At 37.0% G+C, this 27,337-nt stretch overlaps 2 protein-coding genes across 3 annotated transcripts; both read right to left on the bottom strand.

The window, feature by feature from the left end:
• Positions 1–1,932: 1,932 nt before the first annotated feature.
• kat5b (K(lysine) acetyltransferase 5b) lies at positions 1,933–11,393 on the bottom strand. 2 transcript variants are annotated; one of them, XM_066657624.1, is made up of 15 exons: positions 11,336–11,393; positions 11,158–11,224; positions 10,263–10,331; positions 10,033–10,169; positions 9,621–9,689; positions 8,923–9,096; positions 8,718–8,792; positions 8,091–8,153; positions 7,434–7,682; positions 6,992–7,081; positions 5,758–5,898; positions 5,447–5,540; positions 5,150–5,309; positions 4,901–4,982; positions 1,933–3,850 (listed from the first exon to the last, which is right to left on the bottom strand). In XM_066657624.1, exons 1-15 carry the CDS (start codon positions 11,357–11,359, stop codon positions 3,716–3,718), a joined length of 1,629 nt encoding a protein of 542 aa, XP_066513721.1. In that variant the 5' UTR covers positions 11,360–11,393; the 3' UTR covers positions 1,933–3,715. The 2 variants fall into 2 exon arrangements, with proteins under 2 accessions (XP_066513721.1, XP_066513727.1); XM_066657630.1 differs by having other exon boundaries at positions 8,718–8,789.
• A 2,430-nt stretch (positions 11,394–13,823) lies between these two features.
• fermt3a (FERM domain containing kindlin 3a) lies at positions 13,824–24,764 on the bottom strand. The gene is made up of 15 exons (XM_066659695.1): positions 24,678–24,764; positions 23,634–23,758; positions 23,121–23,354; positions 22,387–22,503; positions 21,460–21,628; positions 20,132–20,234; positions 19,293–19,400; positions 18,437–18,565; positions 18,181–18,227; positions 17,972–18,096; positions 17,464–17,570; positions 16,258–16,473; positions 15,669–15,793; positions 15,142–15,283; positions 13,824–14,558 (listed from the first exon to the last, which is right to left on the bottom strand). Exons 2-15 carry the CDS (start codon positions 23,755–23,757, stop codon positions 14,379–14,381), a joined length of 1,926 nt encoding a protein of 641 aa, XP_066515792.1. The 5' UTR covers position 23,758; positions 24,678–24,764; the 3' UTR covers positions 13,824–14,378.
• Positions 24,765–27,337: the final 2,573 nt, after the last annotated feature.

The following is a 27,337-nucleotide window of genomic DNA, read 5'->3' as shown; positions in this document are numbered from 1 at the left end:
TCGCGGTGCCTACCTGGAATCATTGGGCGCAAGGTGGGAATACACCCTGGAGGGGGCGCCAGTCCTTCACAGGGCAACACACACATTCACTCACACCTACGGCACTGTGTGACTGCGACACTACCTGCTGCGCCACCATGCCACCCTTTTATATATATATAAAAACAAGACAGAAGTCTTCTTAGTTTTTCACAAACTTGAAATTGCTATAGTAACTTCAAGGCTGCAGGCCACCATCAATTTCCAACATGTCTTCTGCAGTCTGCTCTTCTGGAAAAGCAAAACACCAGATGTAGAGCATTGCTTTGCTTTCTTGCCACAAGAAGCCTGCTACTGATCTTAGAAAATGAATTATGGAGACAGTCATCCAACTCATCCCAAAATTACTGGATGGTAAGGTGGAAAATTTTGGAGAAAATAGCTAATTGTGGTTTTTATGACTATTGCATGTGTGATTTAATTTGCATTTATTGTCTTTAAATAAAGGTCATGGACTATTTTTTATAACAAAGTAGACTACAAAAATCTGGCTTTAATTTTGAAAGCTGAATGTAGAGTGAAATATGGTCATTTAGTTGTGGTCGTTGTCATGAGCACAGCAGTGTTTGCTTGCCTCTGATAGGTCTCTGTTATATAGACGATAAATGTCCCTATTTAAAACGTGTTAAGACATTGCTTTGGGTTGTAATTTAAATTTTAGGTCATGTAATTTGAAATCTATGCAATATAGTTAATTTTCAGGCCTACCGGATAGTGGTCCATCAGTTACACTGTTTTGGAGGATGATTTCCCCTAAAGCTGAAGTATGCCACTGGGCATGGTGATGTTAGGCACATGTGTTTCTGCTCAAGTGCATACCATTTTATTAGACAGTCATATTATATAGAGATTACACAGGTTTAATGTGTGCCATTTAATCCCAGTGTGAACAATTGGGGCACTATAAGGTGATTTAATTACAAGGAGGGTCTGGATACTTGTGTTTATATGATGACTATTAGGGAGTTAAATCCTGTGTGCAAATACTTTCTTTTGTTAACATGTGGAGACACTGTTGATTTATGTGTGTTCTGTTAAGAGGAAAGTGAATCAGCTGTTTATTATATGAGCACATTTTTGTTTCCCTTTGAAAGTTCCACTGAATTTAGATTATTTCCTCTTTTGTTGCTACTACACAAATTGTGACTTAGCTCAAGAATCTTCATGAAATTGATATAATTTGTTTACAGAGTAATACAGCTTGAGTTTTCTCACATTGTAAGTTAAAACTACACCTTTTATTTAATTTTAATTTACTTCCACCTATTTGTGAAAGCATTAAATCTGCATTTGTTCTCATTTCTTCATAGACCCAAACAAAAAACTGACTAATCCATAACTAGCATAATACCTCTACTTAAGGTGTACAGTGTACACTGCCTTGGCATAATTTTTTTAAATAAATATTTAAATAAAAACTCACACCAATACTCTACAGTCGTTGTTCATTTTATCAGTGCCTCTGAAAATATAGGTGGACGCTGTAGTTCATCTAGACTGTACTGCCTCTGGTGCTACATACTTTGTTAGTTCTTTTCACCATTTCTTTAATTCAGGAATTATTTGGGTGGTAGATTGTTCACAGCACTGCAGTGACCCTGACGTGATAATGATGTATTTGTGTGTGCTGCACTCGTACAAGTGAATCAAACAACAGCGCCGTTGGAATTCTAAACACCGTTTCCACACTCTGCGCACTAACCACAGCCCCTTTGTTGATTCACAATGTAGATGTAAAATCAGAGACAGTAGCCACTGGAGTATTTAAAAACACCTGCAAATCTTTAACATAAAGCAATAAACTTTAACATGTCATCACTATGATGGTATTCCTGTTTTTAAGTTGCATTAACAGTACATAGAGTTTTATTTAATAATTAATTTATTTTTATTTATGATATTAAAAGGTACAAATAAGCACCTTTTCCCCATGGAAATGTGAATGCAGAAAATTTTTAGGGGACCACAAAGCCATTGCCTTACCTGTGACATTTACAGCTTGTAACTTGCCAAACAGAAATGTACCTGAAGTTTACCTCTTTTTTATTTTTTAGGAAAATTACATAAAATGTTACTCAGTAATATTCTGTAAATGCCGAAAACACACTTCATTGTAGCCTATGCAAACTGATTTCTTTAGAGAACAACTAGTTTTAACACACTTGGTACCTGATCTCACTAACAATCCTGTGGCAATTAAATCTCCTAGCAAAGCTTCAATGTTCAGAGATCGTTACTGCATCATAGCAGGTGAAACTCCCTATCAAAGCCTGTGAATTCCGAAGAAACAGAATTAGCAAATGTCTTCAAACTGACACAGTATAGTGTATTTATAAACATATTTCAGGTCACGTATTTAACAATGCACAAATAGTTTTAAACTTAAATTAAACGACAGTGGTACTATAGCAGTGAAGGGCAGTTTACATTCATTTTTTTTTTTTTTTTACAATCAACTAACATTTCAACACTGCTTATGTTATGGACATCCCCATGCAGATTTTAATGCCCCCATTCAGAGGCAGTAGTGCTAAAAAAGCTTCAGTAGCACTTTATTTGAAGGTCACAGAGGGTTACTTCATAACACATGCATACAACTGAATAAAAAGTAATACTTGAATAATGATAAGCAGTTTATAAAAATTCAAGTATTTCTTTATAAATATTCATGTATTACTTTATACGACATAAGCCACATGATTTTGCCTACAACTATATGACAGGTTATTTCATAACTCTATTCACATAAGGGATTTTAAATGAAAGTCTATATAATTTGTAACACCCTTATGAAGCATCACACTAATATATATATATATATATATATACACACACACACACACACACACACACACACACACACACAAAACTCAGGACATTTACTTTTAAAAGGAAAAGCAATTTAAAACCAAGTAATGATGGTTGCAATTGAATTATGAAATATCGTTTTAGTACATTAATATAAACAAAAACACAACACTATACTGTAAGAAGTGTTATATCAATGTAATAACACCTTGTGATTAATCACAGCTATTCAGCACTTATGCTTGTGTTAGGAAGTTTGTAGGAAGCATTCAAATAAAGTGTCATGAGAGCCTACTTTACAAAAAAAAAAGGACAGTGAGGATAAGTATAGTATATACAGTCACTAGTGATCACAGCTCAAATTTACCTTGAGTAGGTGAATGTGTGAAAGTGTTGATTCCACAGCTGTGGTAGTACATTATGTCTTGAATGATCTAACATTAATCCTGACAGTCATTTGATTTGGCACTTATATACTGTTCAGAATAAAGGATTGTGGCGAGGTTTATTAATAATGCAGTTAATTAAGACTTGAACTGAAGAATAAAAGGGGCAATCAAGAAATGGGAAAACAAACAAAAAAGTGTAACAAGAACCTGAGGTCCAACAGGAGACAGTTAAATTTGAAGCACTTCAAAATAATCTTGCAAAGTTGAAGCAAAATACTGTCTCATTGTTTTGCGCTGGTCTTGAAAAAAATGTGAACAAAGGGCACATAAAGACAGGGATTATGACACCTAGTCACATCAGCACCATTACAAGAATAAGGTGCAATGAAAATAAATGGTCTAATTTGTTTTCTCTTGTCTCTTCAAGGTTCAAGCTGAAATTTCTTGTCCAAGTTTTTAAAGTCTCCATGCTTGTCTCTTTACCACTTGCCCCTTTTGCTCCAGTCTTTTGGGGTGAAATGCAAACATTTTGAGTCAATGCGAAGATGGCGCTTCTGCATGGCACGCTCATGACCCTCTACAATGTCCTCCGAGAGAGTGAGAATATACTGCCCCTGTGAAAGAGATTGAAGGAGCCTCTTAAATCATTACCTCACAGGACATGGAACACACTCTTACTGAAAGCCAGTTATTGGGCCTAGTAAGAAAAGGAAGGCCCAACATGTCCAATCTCCAATTGTAGTAAAATGTAGCCTCGCATGTTCATTAAAAAATAATAATAAAAAAATAAATACATTCATTTAAAAAAGAAAAAAAAAAACACATTAATGAGTATTGTTCTACTTCTGTCACAATGTGCAAAATCTGGTTAGTCTTCCTGCACAGAGCCACTGCCCACAACCCTCAACAATAATGAAAATACATGCTCGTTTTTGAGTAAGCAATTATACGATTCTGTCCTCTAATAATTTATATAAGAATTTTCAGTCAGGCTTTCACTGCCAACAAAATACTGAGACTGCCTTGGTAAGAATCATGAATGATTTGCTGCTGTCAATAGACAGTGGGTTATTTAACATTTTAGTTCTCTTAGATCTAACAGCTGCCTTGACACAATTAATCATGGGAAGAATAAGAAGAATAAGAATAAGAATAAACTAATCAAATGGTTTGTCAATTAAAAATTGCTTCATGCAACCTAACTGATTAACCTAACTATCATTTCACTATTTGATATATGTACATCTGAAAAACTCTTTACACAGTAACATTTCAGTACAGATTTACATCAGTACATTAGTACAGCATTTTACATCAATTCAAATCTCAAAAAACACATGTAACAGGCTTTATGATTTTACTTGATTCAGACAGAGATTATTAGATATTGTCAACTCACCAAAGGTGTCTGTAATACCTTTCCTGACCACTGGTTGTCAGTAATTCATAAGCTCCACCCAAAAAAAAACGCGTTTACCCGTTTCTTTTACTTGTTATCTATAAACCACAATCTTCTTTCTGACACTTTGTTTTGTGGCTATCACCAAGTTGGCCACAACAAGTTAATTAATCCACAAAAATTGATGTGCTGTCCTCAGGCAAGAAAATGCTACATTCTCTTGGTTCTTTGTAAACATTATGAAATATGAAAAATTCACAATTACCTTGTAGTAATTGATGAGGTTGAGGTACTGTAGCGTTGATATCACATCTTCTTTCTTTATACTGGTTATTTCACTAATTTCACTGCAAACAAAGACAGATAAAACTGCATTAAATCTTCCTACAATCTCACAAAAACTTTGCTTTGTAAAGCTAGAATGTTCTAGTTTTGTTAGCCCATAAATCATATTATAAGCTGGTACACATGTATGTAGTTTGGACAGATGTAATATTTGACATATTGGACATACTTTATCGTGATTTGTGGTCGTTCTCCATTGTCTGATTTAAGGTCCATGAGGATTTCTAAAATGGTTTGAGACCAGTATGAGCGGTAAGACAACAGGCCCAGATCAGACAGAGGCTTCTCTGGAGTACCAGTCTTACCCTCCACTTTAGACAGTTCATAACCTAAGAGAAAGACACAGAACATGTGATCGGTTACAAAACAGACTCTTTTTCTACCCAGATTTCTTCCCAGACATATGGAAAACCAGGCAGATTTGAGATATTACTTTTATTTGTATAAACACAGCTGAGAAACTTACTGAATTCAATCAGCAGTTTACCATAGCCTCTTCTCTGGTACGGCGGTAATGTCAGAATACAGGCCACATTATAATCTTCTGTTGATTCTTTTTCCTTAAAAAAAAATAACATGCAAACATTTTAACAAAGCCTTCAGTATGTCTGTGACTATACAGAATTTAATGCAAAATGTTAGACAGACCTGGCAAAATGACAGTTACTTTGGACATCACAAAGTTGTGTGGAAACATATAAACCTTAAATGTGCAGTGCACGCAAGTTGTTTCAAAAACTAATATCATGCCAAACGTAAGCAGAACAGAGCTTCTACCTTAGAGAAGTAGCCCACTATGTGGAATCCTTTGGAGTCATGTGCAGTCATAACATAAAAAAGGAAGGGATCTGTGTCATAGTACAGAGTCTTATGGTCCAAAAAGCATTTTGCTAATAAGCACAGGTTCTGGGAATACATCTGCAAAACAAGAGTATATAATAAGCATGGCTTAATGTATATAAAGTGTGTATTCAGACTAGGCAAACTGTACAGCGCCTGAGCACTTCTGACCCTGCAAAATCCAGTTAGTTTGACTAGCGTGAGTGCTCCATACAGTGCCTGCTTGAGGAGGAGTACCCAGGAACGATTCAGTTGGACTTGAGCGTGGTTCTATGGAGCTATATTAGGGTCAAATATGGGTTTTAATATATATTAGGCCTAATATAAACAAGTGTGAGGTCCCATCTACCATGCTATATCGGGGAAAAAAATCTGAAACTGAAAGGATCTGAAAGTGAAAATAAGATCTGTGACCGAAAAAAAAGATATGAAACTGAAAAAAAAAAAAAAAAAAAGATCGGAATCTGAAAATATAAAATCTGCAACTGGAAAACATAAGACTTCAAATATCAAAATATATATAGGAAAGTGAAAAATGAAAATAAATTATTTATTTAAAAAATGGTTCATGGCAGTGTGAGCAAGTGTCCAGGTATGGTATATAAAATCACACATGTGGTAAAGGCATCACTCTTATCAAAGATATATATAGGGTCTACTGCTAAGGTGCATGGTAGTATCTGAGAAAAAATTCTGTACATGTAATTATTATTTTTTTTAATTCTGTAAAATGAATTGTATAGAGGCAGTACGATAAGAAGAAAATACCTGTGCAACACAATCAATAAATCTATATGGCATGCTAGAGAGCAGAGAACACTGCAGAAAAAGCGACTCCAAATAAGCCATAAGATACAATCTTGAACCTCATTGTACTGTGCAAAGGTGCCTTTTTTTTGGTCTGATGACATAAGCATGCTTGGGTTTGAAACATTAAAACAAAGTGTGAGCACTGGCCAGCAGGGGAGGGGGGACAATTGTACTCCAGCACGGTTTAATTCAATTGGGCCACGTGTGTGTGTACACTCTAAAACCAAAATCCTGCCACAAGAAATTACCTTAAAGTTGCTTTCGATAAACTAATTTCAACTATTAACACTTATAATGGGCAAGAGTGATGCTGCATCAACTACACAAAGTAATAAACTAGTCAGCAATTAAATTTACTTACCTTGTTTTTTCTGCCATCAATCTCAAAAAATGAGATTGTACCTTTGCGGTAGATCTCATTTCCTGGAGGATGCCGGAGGTTGCACTTTGTCTGTGCACAATAAAAGAAACAACACAAAATGAATGAATAAGTAAATTATTACAGATTTACGATGCACATAATTAAGCACAGTTATTATCTGTTTGAAGGAGAGCAGGTGAAGTCAAGTTTTAGTAACACTGCTGCCACAAGTTAAAAATTCAGCCCATGTAACAAAAATATAGCAGCATATATAAACTCAAAGGTTACGAATATATTTCATGTTTCAAGGCCTGGCTGCTTAACCTAGGAGTTTACTGCAGTGTGGTTACCACCTCTGGTCTCTATGGAGAAACAACAAACCCTAAGTTACAGTACTTAGCTTTGTGCTAAATCCCTGTGAGATGTGAAGAATGTCTCTTACCAAGTGCCTTTGTAAACACTTGAGGCTCTTAAGGTACTTGAGGCAGAACTCGCAGAGGTAGAGGATGGGCAGAGTGGTCAGCTCCTGTGGATATGGTGAGAAATACCAGGGTTTGAGACGATGACGCCCCAGCTCGATGCAGTCAATGTTTTTCATTCGTGTGACAATATCATCATGGCTGCGATCAGACACCAAGCTGCCAGTCATTCGGGGCGCTGAGGGGATTCCATCTGAACTGTCCTGAGAGTCCTGATACAAGAGGAAGATTGATAGAAGAATTTATTACAAAAATAACACTGGAAATTACACATTAACAAGTATTTGATTTAAAAAATTGAAGAGATCTTTAAGGGAAAATCCTCAGATTAAATGAGGTTAGCAATTTATAAGTCTTTCCTTTCATTTAGCATTCAGTAAAAATGATTTAATAGTCAATCATTTCCTCCTAAGTGAACAACAAAAATATGACTCTGAGCAACTCTTCTTTAAAGTTAATAAATCCAAACCATTTATAAACTCTTAGTTTCATTCTTTTTGCCCTGTGCTTAGCAGAGTTTTGAACATGACTAAAGTGTGCATGTGGCTCCTCCTCTCTACTTCTCTGACAAAAACACAGCAAACAGTCAATGATACAGAAATGAGAGAAATGAGACGGACCTCTCCTGGAGGCAGACAGCCAGTGGTGGTGTGAGGGCTGTTAAACTGGAATACCTTTATCATCTATTAAAAAAAAAAGGTTGTAAAAGCTTTTGGGACACACTCATTTAAAAGTAGAGCAAGAAAATTTAAAGCATAACAGATTTTATTCATGGAGAAATGGTAAATGAGGCTCAATTTCTGGTCTTCATTATGTCAGTGTTAAGAAATTAATTTTTAAGGCTTCTTGAATATGAAATATGTGGATTTTAGACCAACGCTGTGATAAGAAGGATATGTAAAAGTGCCATCATGAATAATGAATCTGTAATCCCAAGATTTTACCAGTATCTACTTATGTTGCATAGGTGTGTATTATATTAGTGTTGTAGTACTACTTCACTCAAGTTAAAATACACAAAGATTGCACTTAACTGCTTTATTATATAAATTACTAAAAACCATTTTACCTCTGGTTGCATGTGCTCACTGCCCCTTGTGTGTGGGTGTTGGTGGGTGTTTCACAGACAGGTTAAAAGCAGAAGATGCATTTTGTTTTAAGTTGTACAATGACAAGAAAATTCATGATTTTACATGTTTTCCTTTCTGTTTTAAGAAAACTGAGAAGTCCTGTGTTGCAGTGCTTACCTCATCCGTGCCACAATTTTTTCTCTTCCTGCCAGGCTGCTGAGGTGGGAGAACACGACGAGCTGTGCCATTCTGCTAGAAAAGATAAAATACATAGAGCACATTTACTCATATACCTTGAAACAGAATCACAAAAGCTGACGGTCTACAATCTTGTAAATTTTGTAAAAAAATAAATAAATAAAAATACAAAGTCTAAACAGACCGTTACTGTGGTGATGGAAGTGAGTTGTTCATCATCTCTGGATTTTGTGCTGAAATTTTCTCTGACTGCTGGGTAAACAGGTGCCTGTGTGGCTTCTGCAGAACTCGGCAGTGAAGGCACTGATGTTGCAGCAGTAACTTGAGACGCCAAGGAAACAGATTCTGCTTTTCTCTTCTGTAAAAACCAACCAGAAAATGAGACCTATTTTTTAAACATGAAACAAAGACAAAAATATTCTAAGCTACCACGTCTTTCGACTGCAGCAATGGCTGTTAATAGCAATGCCCAAGCTAGCTTGCAAAGGACCAGTGTAGCTACAATTTTTACTCCAATAATTCTAGAATCCACATGATCAGCTGTCTAGCCACACCAGCCCTTTATCAATACGACCAGACCTGTATAAACTCATGATCTTCTAACACCACTGCCTTAATTTGCTCTAGAACAAATCAAAACCAATATTCCATGAAAAAAATATGATTATCCATCCTTGTCTGGCACCTCCAAATGAAACAAATTTACTTTTCTATTTAAATACAAATGAGGCAAATCTCAGTTTAAGCATATCCCTCCCACTTTAAAGAGATGTTTTCATAATGGCCATTTTAAACAGAATGGTATACTTAGACCATTCATCCAAAAGCCTTGTATTAAGAAAAGAGTGTTTTCAGTGTAGAATGGGCAAAGGTTATTTGTACCGGCGTGGGAAGGGTTTTGCCTCTGGAAGGAGTTGATGCAGATTGAACGTTGAGATCTAGACTCTTCCTCTGAATTTGAATAGAAAGGAAGAGAGCACAGTTAAAAGAAAAAATTCATGGTAAAACCTGAATATTTTTTCTAGCATATTTTTATTTTTAATATTAGACTGGATTTTCTGCATTGGCTAACACATATAGAAGAGGAAGAGGGGACAGGAAAGAAAAAATAAACAAACAAAAAATTAAAACAAAACAAACAAACAAAAAACACCTGGAATTTAGCACAGAGTTTCACAACGTGACCATAACTACTTGTTTCTTTTAATCCCCAAACAGGTGAGTGGGCCTCCATTAATAGTAAACAAACAAATGCACTCAGTGGATCAGAGTGATCTAGCATGGCATCTCTTACCACATCTCTCTCTGGCGAGCTGGGTCGAGACCCTGGCAGGCCGTTCTTTGTGGGTGTCTTGGCCTCCTTCTTTGGAACCTGGAGCTTTTTCTGGTCCAGTCGGTCCAGAGTAACCCATTCATCCAGACGCTTGTTAACTACAAATAAACAATGTTAGTATGTGCCATATTGCTCAACAGTGAAATCTCTCAAAACTATGTGTATATGACTATGTGTATAACAGTACTTACAGTCAATATAGTGAACATAAAAGAGCTTTCTCCCAGGGGTATCCTTGACACTGAGGATTTCAGCCAGTGCTAGAAGGAATGAAAAGTATCCTAAATACCTGACAAATTCAACACGGTTGTGTAATCACAATGTAGGGCACAAATAAATCCTTAAATTGGGACCTATATATTTCTTGCATTTCATTCGATTTCAGAACAACATGTTTTTGCAGCATACACTTTATATTAAAACCTGAATAAAAAGATGCTTTGAATCTCTAACTTTACCTGGGAAACATCATCAATTGAAAAAAAAAAAAAAAAACACACTAGTGTCCTTCCATGCAACCACCTAGGATACAACAGCAATCACCATGGAACATTTTGCCAATAACATAGCACCCACCTGAGACACTGTAGCAAACTCCTGAAATACTATAACAACCCTGCACCTGAAAATCTCTAGCAACCACTTAATCAATTTTTAAATTTACTTGTTATTACACCTCTACTTAATAAAGACTACTTATTATAAAGCATATTCCATAAGGATGCTGTTATTATCCAGTTATTTCTCTTTGGACTTCTTAAAATGAATTTGTTTTATATAGATGAAGTACTCATAATTGACATTATACAGCTTGATGTTTTAATGTTGCTATCATATAGCCAGTCCCATAAGGACCTTAGTCAAGGGCTAATATGAATATTCTATTACATATTATTGTAAATATTCTATTTCTTTACTACAAGCTATGTTATTACTGTACAATTAATTAGAGTACATTAGTCAACAGAAAGTCAAATCAAGTCTTTGTTAATAAAGAACATATTTCATGTCAACATTTGTAAACCTATAACGTAGCGTGTAATACAGTTACAGCAGCGGCTGTTGTCGGAGTACGTTAGCACTTACGCCACTCGTCTTCATTTTCTTGATTTTTCCGGAGCACAGGGAGGCGGCAGCCCTCCACAATCTCTGTCTGTTAAAAAAGAACACGACACACTGTTAATCGGGGTTCAATAAAGCAGTGTTTTTTAGTGTAAACGCTCGTTCAAGGGAAAAAAACAACAACAAGAGACTTATTACTCACCACGGAATCCGCCATTTTGATCATCAGTGAACCCGAATGAATCGATTCTTTGAGTCGATTCTTTAAAGTGAACTCTTGGCGGTCAATAACGTTACAGGATTTAGCTTTTAAAACACATATTTGTTTCTACACTACATGTCTATTTTATTAACTCTGTTTATAATAAAGCGGCATCATGGAGTTCTACACTTATAGACTGTCCATTTGTTGCTCTGCATATTTTTCACAACATTTTTATTGGTCAGGAACCTCACCCTTATTTATTATGCATGGATCTATGATTATGTAATTTCCTTCATAAACCCCTCTACCTACAGCTTTGAAGTTCTCCCCTGCAAGATTACAACTTTGGTTCCTAAGGTTTATGATGTCAGAAAAACATGGCTATCTGAAATCACCCTTGAGTGTTTCAAATCAGAAATGCTCAGTCATGGCAGTGACTTCTTATTTTCATTCATATTACATTTTATCTAATAAAGAGCACCACACATGTAAACAAGGTTTATAAATTGATGTTCACTGGATTTGGTCTTTAAGAAAATTAATCTGACTCACTCTGACTTGCTAAAATCATCTATTTTAGCAAGAAGTTTGTGGAAGAAATAGTGATGATTCTGAAAAAGACGTTGAAATACATTCTTAAACCAATTATTTCAAATAAGTTTTAATTAGCCTAAACTGATATAAGCAAATTAAAGAGACACTTTCACTAGTCCATTGCATTACACATAATCGTAACTCAAAAGCTCACACCTGTATAAAATTTTGGACAGCCTCTTGACCAACCTCCTTGATTGGATGTTTTGACTTTTTCTCAGAGTGAGAGCAAGAGCTTGTTCAGGGTGCAGTTTATATTGTTAGCTTATTGCTGTTTTGTTTAATCATTGTAAAAATAATTGCAAGTGATATGTTAATGATATTATGGTTTCTGACACCAAAAAATACTGAATTTGTTTGACAGTATTCATTACATATCCAGTACATGTATCAATGAGCAATCGCTTTATTACCTGAGACAAACAAGGGGCCACTGTGGAAAGATTAATGGGGGAAGCATGGGTATGGAAGAGGGCTGGAAAGTCACTGGTTTGATTCTTGCAACCAACAGGACAATTGGGGGTGATGGGACTGAAGTAACAGCACCATGCTAACCCACAGCTCACGTGACCTTGAGAAAGGTACATAACCCACAACTTCTCCCAGGACACCCACTGCTCCTGGTGTGTTCACGTTCACTAGTGCACAGTGCACTTGGGTGGGTGTGTGTGTGTGTGTGCCGGAGACACATTTTGTTGTACAATGACAAATAATTGCACTTGCATTTGCAGTGAACCTGTAAAAAGTACTTTAACTTTTGCACAGGCACATTTTAAGTTGTAGAAATGCATTAAAATGTGTGTATAAAGTATTCTGTGGAGGATATGTATGTATTTTTTACTTAGAAACCAAAATACTCCCATACACAACTTTAAATAACATAACTGCACACATGGAGGCACAATCCATTAATTGCACCTGGCAGTATTGTTGAGCACTGTGGTTTCCTGTGCTAAACCAAGTGCAACCCCAACATATAAATGTTGACATCCGAGCAGACTGTTGACAGATAAAAAAATACATTTTACAATAAAATACTTTAAAAGGCACATTTACAGGATGGTATTTTATCTACCTAGTAATGAGATAGAGGCAGGTAGATTTGACTTTTGCCAAAATGAAATAAAAACATGTTTGGGTAAATAAACTGCAAGAAAATATTAAGAAATATTAAGCCCCTTGAATGCAAGTACACAAATAACAACTTAAAACACTTCTGAGCAATTTATAGAACAGCAGGGGTAATTCTTAACATATCCAGCATGTATAAGCATAGGAACTGAAGTTTGTCCTACTCAGCTCTTCTCTTTTTGGATAATTTTGGTCTAAAATAAAATTATGGTGCAGCAGGTAGTATCACAGTCACACAGCTCCAGGGACCTGGAAGTTGTGTATTCGAATCCCACTCCGGGTGACTGTCTGTGAGGAGTTTGGTGTATTCTCCCTGTGGGTTTCCTCCAGGTGCTCTGGTTTCCTCCCATGGTCCAAAAACACATGTTGGTAGGTGGATTGGCCATTCAAAAAAAACTGTCTGTAGGTGTGAGTAAATGTGTGTGTGTTGCCCTGTGAAGGACTGGCGTACCCTCCAAGGTGTATTCCTGCCTTGCGCCCAATGATTCCATGTAGACTCTGGACCCACCGTGACCCTGAACTGGATAAGCGGTTACAGATAATGAATGAATGAAACTCCAGTTTAATTATACTTCATTAAGATGCAGCCACCTCTGCATGCTGTTCATTAATGTTCACTGTAAATTTGTGGGATGATTTTGAGAGTATAGATAAAAACATGATGAATATAAATTTCTCTTAGCAAATTTTTAAAGCCAAAAAAGATAAAATATGTTTGAACTATTCACACATTCAAAAAGAGTACATTTACTTAATTGTTTTATTCCAAAATGCATGCCTAGAACATATACCTACACCTACAACTACTATCTGACAGTCTGTTGTCATCTTTAGTCCACAAATATCCCAACTATCCAAAAGATAATTAAAAATAATTGGATCATTTGATTGTATGAGTCACACAAAATATACATTTTTAGGACACAGCAAGTATAGTTCTCTACCTCTTCAGCAATTGTAGCATGATACTCTTTAAAATACTCATATCCAACATTTATATTTAATTTTACTTGTATTATTTTTACTCGTATATTTAAGTTTTTTTTTTGTGGTTTTTTGTACAAAAAAAATCTCTAAACAGTTACCTCTAAACCTCTAAATCTGAAAAATATTTTACTTAAAATCTTACTGAGATAAAAGGGATGATCTTGTTTTAACAGGTCACCTTGTCTTGTGTTTCAGTGTGGGCTGAACACTTATTGAGATTCAGGATCATGTAGTCTTTGTAGAGCTTTTTTTTCCAAACAAAAAGGGTTTTTGATGAAGAGTCTTTCTCTATTGTGTACATTTTCTATATTTGATACACAGGTTGCTTTCAGAGAGCTTCATGGCCTCCTGTCAGTTTGTGGAAGAGCTCCTCGTTCAGTGTGTCGTTTTGTTCACGGTTCCGTGTGGACATAAATATGTAACCACCGATGTACTCATGCACAATCTTGCAGTCTGCCGTCACACAGCTGAAGGCGATATTTACATTACCGTTGAACTCGATGGCAACCTGGAACCCAAAAGAGCTACATTTGTAATCGAAATCACAGAGTCAGCAAGGACAGACATGAACAATCTATATCGCTTTGTGATTTAAAGAATAGTAGTAGCTTTCCCTTAAAATTACAGCTTTAAAATCATTGTGATGCTTCACTGAACTGTAAGCATCGGCTTCGCTGAACTCCGGGCTCAGCACTGCAGAAACTGCACTATGTAACTTTTGGAGGAGGGTAGGAAATCACCCCCGCCCTCCCCCTCTCCCTTGATTTCAGGACCATGTTGTAAAAGTGAATTACACACTGCAAATATAGGGGGAGCCCAGGAGTAAAAATACCAGACCTTACCTTATGTCAAGTTTTTTATAGTAAAAATGTATAGGTAAATGCAATACTTTAAATCATTAACAGTAATGTTTTACACTGCTTTGTTACAAGAAAATATAACCATGTTCCGGTAATGAATTACTTAGTACCATGCATTGTTAAGAAGCATATGTCAGTGTGCCTTTATAAAGAACAGAAAAGCATTTCCATTTCTAGCTTCTTTGTTGATAGAAAAACTAATTTTCAACAAAGCACATCAATGTAACACACCTGTTTAATGTCCCAGTTGACATTCCACTGCCTCATTGTGTTGTACCTCCATGTTTTCACAACCTCCTCTAAACTCAGATCAATGCGGATAAGACGGTTATTGGCGATACCCAGCACCTCATCTTTACGACAGCCTTTAAACCTAGCCACATGGTGCAAGAGATAAGTAAATAAGATGATAAATATCAAGTTCTTGTTAAAGTCACATTTATCTGAATGGCTATCTGGAAATGTAGTTAGAACTTTACTAAGTTAAGCAGCACAGAAGATGAGAAGATTCCAAATTTAAAGTTGAAATGAAATGAGCCTTTATTGTCATTGCACATTTTATGTAGTTCTCCCCTAGGACAAGGAAATTGGGTTACAGCCCCCCTCCCCTTGGTGCAATTAAAAAAAGGAAATAAAACAAGAAAGAATTAAAAGAACATTATTTAAAGAAGCAGTAAACAAATTTTAGAGCATAACATAAATTATTAACTAACTATTAAAGAAAGACCACTGTTTTAATAGCTATGTAAAGACCTTACCTGACCACAAAATAAGAAAGGCCAAAGTCCGGCAAAGCTTGCCATATCTGCAGAAACCTCAGGATGGCGTCTGTTAGCGAAAGCTGAGCCACATTCTGATATGCCTCCAGAATACGAGGAGTCAGCTAAAGGGGAGAGAAATGGAGGGAAAAAATAGAAAAAGATATTATGAGGGAAAAGGCCAGACACTACTGAAAAATTAACAAGAATACTCATCACGCTCAACATGATGTTTACAGGACAAATCTGCCTTTCATTGATATGATTTTTGTCAGATTTTGTTAGTGTTCCAAATATATTTTAAAGGTTACTGTGGGTTTTAATGTGGATTTTCATTCAAAGAAAAGAACCTGGTCTTCTATGAGATACATTCAATTAAATGTTCCAAAATGGCCACAGAGAGGGCAGACTTTTCTATAAAGACATTTTTTTCAGACACACTTTGTCACTGAGTCAAAGAACTGCTCTTTCAAAGTACCATCAAGCTTTAAAATCTGCTAACCATGTGTATGTATGTTACTAGTTCAAACAAAAACAATAGAACCAACTCCGAATATGACTGAACTATGGCATGGACATTTGGGGGTACCTGTTTGGGTTTGTACTTCTTCTGGTAGCGGGGGGAGACAAGGCTGTGTGTGTTAATGCTATCATCATTCTGGACAGTCTTACTGCCTGGTGTGGTCCTCTGCATGGCAAGGAAGGACTGAATACTCTGGACCTCACTGGAAAACGTAGCATCTGCCAGGGTCTTTCCCTTCGAGGCTAAGCGGCAGGCAGCCATCCATTTGCTGTACTGCTGTTCCTGAACAGTGATACAGAAGAGACAAAGGGGTCTTTACTCAAGACATACCACATACATTCAACTTAAAACACTCAGCTTTGGTTAATGTCTACTACCATGTTTATTTTGTTTGTTTTTATAGTAGTGCCATTGTCTTTTGTGTGTCTCATTCATCACAAATAACTTGCAACCAATTTGATCCAAAGTTGTTCTGTGTTTTATTCCATCGAGTACATTTCCAGCACACAGGTACCATATGGTCAGACTGGAATAAGACACTGCCCATGCACGGCACAAAATTACCAAACTATATACTGCAAGCTCACTAAGATCCTGTGGAGATTGTTCAGTTTTATCATCCCTTAAAAGTGTTCAGTAACAGTGATATAAATAACTGGCTTCATGTTGATTCAACAGGTTTCAGCAGGAAGTTAAGCATTTGTATCGAAGCCATTTCTTGAATTCTCATTTAATGTTCATCAAGCATGTTGAATTAAAAAAAAAACAAATTCTACAAACAAAATGTAGTTAAGATTAAAAGCATTCAAAATGATTTAAAGTAAACCTGTAGGAATGGTTTCCCAGAGGGAGATTAAGCCTAGTCCTGGATTATATCCTCTTTTCAATAGAAAATCACAATTCAAAATGCTGTGTATTCCAGGACTAGGCTTTATCCCTGTCTAGTCTTAATACTGTATTTTCAAAGTTGAAGATGGTCTGAACATGTAGTGCCAATATTTGTATTCTGTGACATCTTAACCCTAACTGTCGCACTGCATGGGACATTTTATACCCACCACAAACCCCCAGTGGTTAGTAGTGGTTAGTTTACAGAATTGCTATTGAAGTTATGACATAGTAGTATATGCTTCATGTCAAAATTCATTATCCTGCCTTTTTTTTTCTTTTTCTTTTTTTACAGACGTATGTTTTCCAACATGAACACCTGACATGAATTACACTGAATCTAAAGAGCAGTGAACCTATGCAGAGTTAATGGACGGCACTTACATTATCACAGCGCAGATAGACCTCATTCATGCCCTCGGGTTCAGGAATCAACAACCGGATACAAAACTTTTGAGCAGCCACACTCACATCTGGAGCCACCTCACAGCCTGAGGAAGTTTGTGTGTGTATGTGAGAGAGAGAGAGAGAGAGAGAGAGAGAGAGAGAGAGAGAGAGAGATTCTAATGAAGGAATATTCACTGGGTCTTTAAATGAAAGAGTATAAACAAGAATACAACACCCTTGTGGGATTCTAGTAGTATGTCACTATCTTTATCTCTTTATCTTTATCTCTGCACAACCTTCTTCATGGAATGTTGTGTCCCCTCCTGAATCCTTAATTTCTCACTAGCAGCTCAACATGAAAGCAACAACATTTTAGACGTGCGCAGAGCTAACATTTTGATGACCTATGGTGTTGTGTCATTATGTATAATATGGGCATGTAGTTTAATGTATATTTCTGCACATTTCATTTCTCACGTGTGCTTATAATAATAAACATCTGTACCTTTGAGGTTCATCTGCTGTATGGGCTCCTTGCAGCTTTCTTCTTTACTTTTGTAGTAAGAAATGGACGTGTCCTTGAAAGTGAACCAGAACTGCTTATATTTCTTAAGCGTCTGTTTTTTTGGCCTGAAGAGATGAGAATAATGTTCATTATACAGCTATAAGAATGTGTGTTTAAATCATAGTGAGTGTAATTGTTAACTATCTTACCTAAATATCTTCAAATAGTCATGCAGCTCTGGTGCTGTCATTGTTTCCTGAGACAAACAATAAACATATTGTGACACAAAAGTAAAACAGACCCACTTTTTCTACCTAACACCTGCACACCCTCAGTAGTGAACCTCAGCTGTATTCATGCAATTTTTTAAAAATCAAATCTTCACATTGCCCATGGAGTTCTAGATACAAGACAGAACACAAAACCATAGTGTAAACCAATACAATTGATCTTGTACATACGCACCAGCATTTCATCCGCACTGGTCTCTCCCTCCATCTTGACCTCCAGACACTGCAAAGCCGAGTCTAGGTCATCCATGGCTGGACTGGATGCCACCAGCTGCTCTGTGGTGGAAACTTTTCCTATGTGGTACTTGAGGGGAAAATGTATTAAAATCAATTAGCAACTTTCTACAATGACTCGTCTTCATATTACAGCGGTTATATGGACACCTATTGGCTTGGATGTATCAGCAATTCTGTTTATAATTTTTAAATTCTTACCCAAATTCTTTGCAGTCTTTGTGCTGAGAAACATTCTTTTAAAACTGCTGGAAAGTTCTCTCATTAAGTTTGTCACAAAGTGGTTAGCCATGACTCATCTTTACTTTCAGAGGCTGATGATTTAGTGACTGAGGCTTTTACACTCTCCTGCTTATAGTGGAATGTTTAAAAATACTGTACCTTCTATAACTATTCTATATACATTTTATTCTTATTTTGCACTGGTCCAGTTTTTTCTGCAATGTGCTGAATATTTCAAATTATTATTTTTTAATATTTACAAAATGAAATGAATTTGGTCAGTGAAATCATTGGAAAGCTTTTCTTTGTACATCAGTCAATTAAATAAAGGTTACAGAAAATGATCAAATCACTACAAATGAACAACTTTACCATAACTACAAATTTATTACTAAACAAATGCTTGCAATGTCAAAAAACATATGCAATGCCAATATATACTAACAGTAGTTAATTATAATGAAACATTATAAAACATTCTAAAACATTATTAAAGTTAACAGCAATAATTGTTTCATATCTATAATGAATAGTTCAGTTGTGCAAACTGGTCTTTTGACTGCTATGTTATTTACCTGAAGGGCAGCAAAGATCATCATCTCCTCCTCTGTGCAATCAATCTGCTCCAGGAGAATGGCCCACTTGGCCTGTTCATACAGCTGGGTCAGACGCACTGCATCAAACTGGACATAAAGAGAAATAACAGGATTATCAGCTTTAAAGGGCAAACTGAAGAGATAGTAAGTCATCCTGCATCTCTAAAACTAAGGCTTCAGGTGCAACAAGAACTGCATTGAAATGTCAAACTGACACTACATGTCAAAAGGTCAATTGCAGTCTGTAGAGAAAAGCATGAAATAAAATGATACACTCTGCACAAACAATGCTCAATGCTGAGCATCAACAAGAGGTGTACAAAGCTCCACAACATTGGTCTGCAAAGCCGTCCATCTGTGTTCTCTGGAGAGATGGAGTACTGTTCCATATCTCTGAATTTAGCTGCACTGGCCTTTTTAATCCAGAACTGATCATTGAGCATCAGTTCCTGACCTCAGTAATGTTCTTGTGGCTGTATACCATTAAATCCTCATCTAGTGCAAAATTATAAAAACAAATTATACTCTTCATAAAAGAAGAAATGTTTGATGCTTTAATGTACAAAAGTGTGTCTCAATTCAAAACCCCAAGGACGTCTGTGTAAAACTGAGCATATGACGGTCCTTTCAAATGGAGCAGCTCATCCATTTCACCAGATACTTCATATTCATTTCACTCACAACATTTTCCAACATTCATAACATCCCACATTCCATGCACATCATATTGTATAACTGCTGCATGAACCTTTGTTTACATTACAAAAGAAAATGTAAATGTATTGCAGTGTAATATACAGCTGTCTTTGTATATCTACCTGAGGTGCAAGGTCATGGAAGCTGTAGTATTTAAATCTCATGAGTAGTTTATCATTTTCACTCACTCCCTGCTGCAAGAGAGAGCGAGATGAGTCCAACCACCTGAAGACAAAGAGAACAGTGTAAGAGCAGTTCTTTCATAATACATGATATATGCCATCTGTGCAGAATATCGGTCAAAGGCTCTGCAAAATGCTAATGCAATACTACGGCATGAAAAAACAGGTTATTCAGAGAGCATTTCAGACAAGAAGCAGAAAGAGCCTGTCTGTTTATTCTATCTTTTTTTTATGTTTTTTTGTTTACAGTTAATGAATCAAGTCTGGAGCAGCATGGTGGTGTAACATGTTGTATTGCTGTCATGCAGCTCCAGCTTATAGTCACTGTATGTGAGGAGTGTGGTGTGTTCTCTCTGTGTCTGTGTAGGTTTCCTCTATGCCCCATTATCCTCCCACTGTCCAAAAACATGTTTGTACTGGTTTGTACTATTCAAAAGTGACCATAGATGTGAGTGCGTGAGGGATTGTGTGATCCTGCCTTGCACCGATTCTCCAGACCCAAACTCAAAATGTTAAAAGCTGCTCAAGCAATGTTCTGGTTTAAATGATGTATTGTAAGCAGTATGTTCCTATGATAGAGTCTGTGATTGTAGCCCTCATGTTCAATATAACTTTTAAATTGCTTCATTCACTTTATATAACTAGAATAGACAGTGCTTCTGAGTGGCTTATGGCTATATCTGTGAGAAGACAAATAAAAGCAAAAGCAAACTGAACAGTTCCAGTTCCCCCCAAGAGAGGCTACAGCCACAAAGGAGCTGGAGCAACTGACAGCATATGATCACATGCATGAAATTATCTAATACACTCAAATCTTCCACATTTAACATACTCAAATGTATATATTTACACACAAATACATTATATTGCATAAAAATTTAAAATACATTCATAATTATTGCTTAATGTAAGTAAATTCAAAGTCCATATCTGTGCTAATTCAAAGTACTTAAATTCAATGCATTGCTTTTTAAATGCAAAGCACCTACTACCTCTCTCACTCACTCAGATACTCATTCACTCACACAATCGCATACATACTTATTCACTCACACACAATCACATAAATACCTATTTACTCACACATACACTTACTCACATCAGACTCACTTGCTCAGTCAGTGTTAGGAACTGCACCACAAGGGGCACACCCGAGCTGAAACGGTGAACCTTTTCAGCTCTGAGGCTGTACAGCCTCTGCTTCCTTTCATGCTGCTGCTAACACAGTATCATTGGACAGCTCAACACACTAAGAGGAGTACGCTAACCTGCTGTTGACTTGTGCTTTGTCTACTTTACTGGTTGGCCGGTACAGCTTAGCAATGGTCTCTGGGGGCGGGGCTGACTGGCTGACTGACAGCATCCTGTACACAGCCTCCATCTGAGGAGACTCTGCGAAGAATGCAGGCATGCCATTGGCCAACTTCACGATGGAACCTGCAGTCAGAAATCACACCGGTCAACCAATCACATCTTACACATAAAGTGCAATCTGGAATCAAGTGAGATTTTAATATTGGAAATTCAGAAGGTTGTAAACAACAAGACTAAACTGTTACTGACATAACTTCTGAATTATGATTTACATTCTATGTATAATTCATTCACTTTTACTAATGACCATTTTTACCTCTCTGGGCATTGTTCCACTACAAAAAGTAATGAAACCCTGGCACCACAAAATCTGTTACTGTTCTGTGTCCACTGGCCTTCAGTCCAGTATCCAAGGTTCCAGTTTTATGAGTGAGTGATTGAGTGATTAAGTGAATAAATATCAGTGAGTAATTGATTGAGTGTGTGAATGTGTGAGTGAGTGACTGACTGAATGAACAAGTCGGCTCTATGAAGTATTTAATATTAAAAAGATATCCGTATGTGTGAATGAGTGGCTGAAGTAGTGAGTGAGTGAATGACTGAGTTAATGTGAATGTTTGACTAGGAAATGTGTGACATAGTAAGTTAGTTAGTGGTTGACTGAATGCAAGACACTTTGCACAAAAATATCCCTACAAGAATCAGTGGTCAAACACTTGCTATTCATAAATGGACGTGTAACACATACTGTCATCAGAATAAGGTGTACAGCCTCTACACAACTGTACATCAAGATGAAGTTTAAATGAGAAGTTCAGTTTCACTGTTTTTTTTTTTAGACAACACAGTTGCTGAGTCACTTTACTAAAAAAAACATGTACTTGTTGGTAGTGGTGCAGAAGTGATGTCAAACACTTCTTCTCCCTCATCCTTTTGCTTCTTTTTCTTCTTCTCTTCTGCTGGCCTGAGAAGTGACAGCTCCTCTGGGTGACGGATATCTGGAGTAAGAGGAATAAGCTGAGAACAGTCACATGTAGTGGGCTGACAAATAAAAAATCCCCACCAGCTTATCATCCTCCTGGAATTTTCCAGTTGTGATAAACTGATTCCAGTGTTTGGGGTTCCATTTGTGTACCACTGATATTATGGTTATGATTACACCAATAATGTAAATGAAATGTATATTTTTCTTTACACTGTATGTCCAAAACCCATTTAATAAAGTTTCATCTAATTAAAAATATTACCAACATAATGTAAAGCACTGGAACACCAGCAACACAATATCAAGCCGCTGCTACAGGTGTATAAAGTCTCCTAGCACTGGACATACAGGGGATCAGTGGAACTGTGTTCTCTGGAATAATAAAGCCCCATCCAATAACTATTTAAACAGATGAAGAAATAAATAATGATTTTTTAAATAAATTTGTGGATTATTACCAAGTTATCCAAAAGCTCTGTAGTATTAAGATAATCTTAATTGGTAGAGTAAGTATTTAACACAATGCTCCCTCTATCAGTTAATAATCATCTTAATAATACAAAAAACTTTGAGAAACCCAGCGCTCTAGGTGAAAGAGTTTTGAAGCAGTTTGAATAGAGCAGTACTCACTAAGGAGTTTGCAGATGCCAATGACAGTGCGGAACACTGGGCTGGAGAAGCAGACCCGTAGTCTGAGGGTCATCCCATTGGGCATGGTTAGTTTTACGGGCTTGTGCTGAGGAGTGAGGCAAAGCCGAGCATCTGCATGGATTCCACATTTATCCAGTGTCCAAGACGGCTTCAGTAGCCACTGCTGCTTCTGCTCCCACCACAGAGCATGGTCTGACCAGTCCTTCTGTATCTCTGAAGCATAGAACAGGATTTATTTCAGTTGTAGTCATGGTTGTCTGTATCAAAAGTATGATCTAACTGGACTATAATTCTATCTGGTAATTTCTGTAATGGTCACTATAATGAATTAAGTAAGTATTATGTAATTGCATACAAATGACTGCAAAATATCTGTAATAATTATAGACTTCTGAAAGTGTACTTGTTATATTCAAGCCAAGCTCAGATGATTTTTTAAGAGGTCAAGCAGCATATTTGCAAGTCAAAGTCTGAATGGGTTTTCAGACTTACGTGTTTTTTCCACCACTTTGAGGATGACTCCTCCAATGTGGAGGTCAGAGGTCACGCTGATTTTTAGAGGTGGTGCCTCCTCTCCAAGTTCTTCTACACTGACAGACAAGTCCCACACTGCCATGCTGAACACACACACACACACAAGGCACAGGACCATGACATTTAGTATAAGGTTTTCAAATGTTATATTTTCTGTTCTTAGTAAATTTCATATTGTGGTTAATAATGGAACAAGGGTCAGTTTCGTCACTCATTCTTCAGTATTTCATTCCATTGCGTCAGAAGACTATTAGTGAGTGAGGTAAGTGAGACTAGCTCTGGATCACAAAAGTCATTCCAGCACAGTTCAAAGGCATTGTACAGGGCTCCATCATGCTAGAGAATACTTGACCAATCCTCCAAAGCTCAATGCTGTGAGGCGTAACACCTCACTGACCAATGTTTGACACTGAGCAAGGTCAATTAAAGTTCATGTGTTCATGCTTTTCTATAGCAGTTATACAAGCTATGCATAGAATTAGACATGAGTCCAGAATGAGTGCAGCTTAATATAACTGAATTAATTAATTATATCGGATATTATTTGGACACAATGTATCACACTCTACGTATCACAATCTACACTTACTCCTAAAACTTTTTTATTTAAAAATATTTGTTATTAATGAAAATTTCTGTATGAATATGTGATGTCATCATTGATAATGTACTGATGATGTACTCCTCACCCTGTATTTGTTCAAACAGAAAAGGTTTCTATTTCAATATTTCCTACAATAAGTTCCTATACAAGATGTATATTCAAAATCAGGTTAAAAGCCAAGGCATTTATATCAACATCTATATTTTAATCTAGCTGAGTTACTTTAAAAGAGCATCAAGAAAACAGGCCTCGTCCATGAGGTTAAGCCAAGGCCTAACACTTGTTTTCCACTGCAAAAGACTAGAATCAACGAAATACACCCACACAGAGACACACACACACGCACACAAACCCCATTACTTCTCCCTCCCAATTAACACATTCTTTTGCTTTCTTACCTTGTTTGTGGTACTTAAAGTGTCTTGTAAAACAGACTATGCCCTTAGACTGCCACTATTTTACTCTCTCACTCCCTTCGATTCTCTCACTCTGCCACAGCTTGTGACAGCAGTTTCACTTCCTCTAGTCTCTCTCTCTCTCTCTCTCTCTCTCTCTCTCTCTCACCCTTTAAGGTTTCATTCGGCCTGAAAAGTGGCTGTTCCGCTTTTACACATTTCTTAAGCCTAGATTATGATTAGAGTAGGGTTCCTTTTCCTTTTACATATGCATCCTCTTTTGCTTTAATTTAGTTTTAAAATAGCAAAACAACAACCATCACAAAAAACTTTGGGGCCCATATTTGCTTACACACCAAGCTCAGATACAAGGCCCAAGTACTGAGGAAATCATCTACAACCAAATACACCACATAGTATGCATTTGTGCACAGTCTGGACAGAGGACATAGTTCCTATATTCATATAAAAATAATATTATGTAAAGGGGAAATTACACAGGACAATGTGAGCTGTTACTATGCAGTAGAAGTGATCAATGAAAAAAATAAATGAAGGGCTCGATATCAGGAGAGGTGATAGTGCCATCTCTTGGGTAAGGTTCGCAACTACCACATCATCTGTGGTGAGAAACGAGTACAACTGTAACGGAAATCCTTAAAGATACCCTCCCGTGAAAATCAAATTTTCTCTTCAATAACATGTCCTTGTTGTATTTTTTTCCATTTGCTTATTCATGAGCTAAAAAACAATCAAAGCCATGACTGAAAATTCTGTTTTAAAGCTACAGTGCCTCTGCAGTCAGTGCATGCGGAAAAAAATCTTTTTTTTTTTTCATGATAGGGATATCATGAAAAAAAAGGATTTTTTTCTACCTTTCAATTTTTTTTTACCTCAGAAACCTATGGAACTCAATTCTATTATCTTGTGGGTTCGAGCTTTCAAGATACATTCAAACTGCAGATGAATGATGAAGGCCTGAGTGGAGATAGAGTGGGACTATTTGCATAGATTCGCATGTACTGCAGACGCTAGATATACCTTTAAGTAGGGTGACCAGATCTGAGATGGTGAAAAAGAGGACACGTCTCCGCGGGGGTGGGGGGGTGTATAACTACTGATGTGCAGACTGACCAATTAAATGTTTACAGAGAAGGTTATCGACCAATAACGGTAGCTCTACAGTCAGACCGTCCAATCCGAAGATTTTGGGCTACTTCACCACGCCCCCTTTTCATTCAAGCGAACCAATCGGAGTAGGGGAGGGCGGGACTAGTTTGTGAACGAAACGCTTCTCGAAGTTCTATGTAAGCTCTAGAAAAACAAAATCCCGGACGTTTGTGAAATTCCGCCCGGACATTTTTTAAGTCTAAAAAAGAGGACATGTCCGGGAAAAAGAGGACGTCTGGTCACCCTACCTTTAAGCTACTTTTAAGGTATTTAAAGGAGTGTTTCCATCCATCCATCCATTATCTGTAACCGCTTATCCAATTTAGGGTCGCGGGGGGTCCAGAGCCTACCTGGAATCATCGGGCGCAAGGCGGGAATACACCCTGGAGGGGACGCCAGTCCTTCACAGGGAAACACAGACACACACACATTCACTTTCAAGTCGCCAATCCACCTGCAACGTGTGTTTTTGGACTGTGGGAGGAAACCGGAGCACCCGGAGGAAACCCACGCGGACACGGGGAGAACACACCTCTGTCCTCACAGACAGTCACAGACAGGAGACTGTCCTCACAGACAGTCACCCGGAGCGGGAATCGAACCCACAACCTCCAGGCCCCTGGAGCTGTGTGACTGCGACACTACCTGCTGCGCCACCGTGCCGCCCTTTAAAGGAGTGTTTTCTAGGTAATAATTTCTAATGTAGTGAAAGGGAGTGAAATATGACTGCCTCTGTTTATCTCTTTTTTGATCATTTTTTAAATTCTATAATAAAAAACCAAAGATAAAAAAATAATAATTTGAAATTCATGCAAGCAAACACACACACTGTGTCTATGAAGCCATTGCAGCACATATAGAATGACACCTGGCCTTGTCTTTCTAGTAATCATGTACCTCCCAGGAAAATAAATGTTGTCTTGATAGGAACATCTCTCTATGTAGAAAATAATGAGATATGCAAGACACCAGTTTCATGATCACTGATGCACCCTCACATACTTCTGCACCTCAGGCGTTTCCATTTGTCATTAGCAATGAAAACACAACATTGAACCCCCAAATTATTTCTTACAAGAGATATAGAAATATATTAAGAGATTCTGAGATTTAAAAAGCTGTTTATCTGAGGGTGTTTTTTTTTTTGCTAAAAACAAACAAACAAACAACGAATAACGCACAACATTAGAATACAACCAAATAGCATTATATCATCCAATACCTAATTTTACTGGTTAATAAATAATGAATTTAAATAATGTGTGCTGTTGATTTAACAAATTCATGCAATAAAGGAGATTCTGAATAAAACATTGTTCTTCCACACTTAAAGAGAAGGCAATAGTTTAAATATATATAATTATCTTAGGTGCCTAAGACTTCTGCACAGTACTATGTGTACATATACAGGTGCTCCAATCACTTATATGGCCACAGATATAAAACCAAGCACCTACACATGCAGAAAAACATTTGTGAAAGGAAGGGTTGCT

Source organism: Hoplias malabaricus, chromosome 2 (assembly GCF_029633855.1).
Source record: "Hoplias malabaricus isolate fHopMal1 chromosome 2, fHopMal1.hap1, whole genome shotgun sequence".
Classification (NCBI taxonomy): domain Eukaryota; kingdom Metazoa; phylum Chordata; class Actinopteri; order Characiformes; family Erythrinidae; genus Hoplias; species Hoplias malabaricus.
The sequence above is the reverse complement of the archived record's forward strand: the minus strand, read 5'-3'. Positions and strand labels throughout refer to the sequence as shown.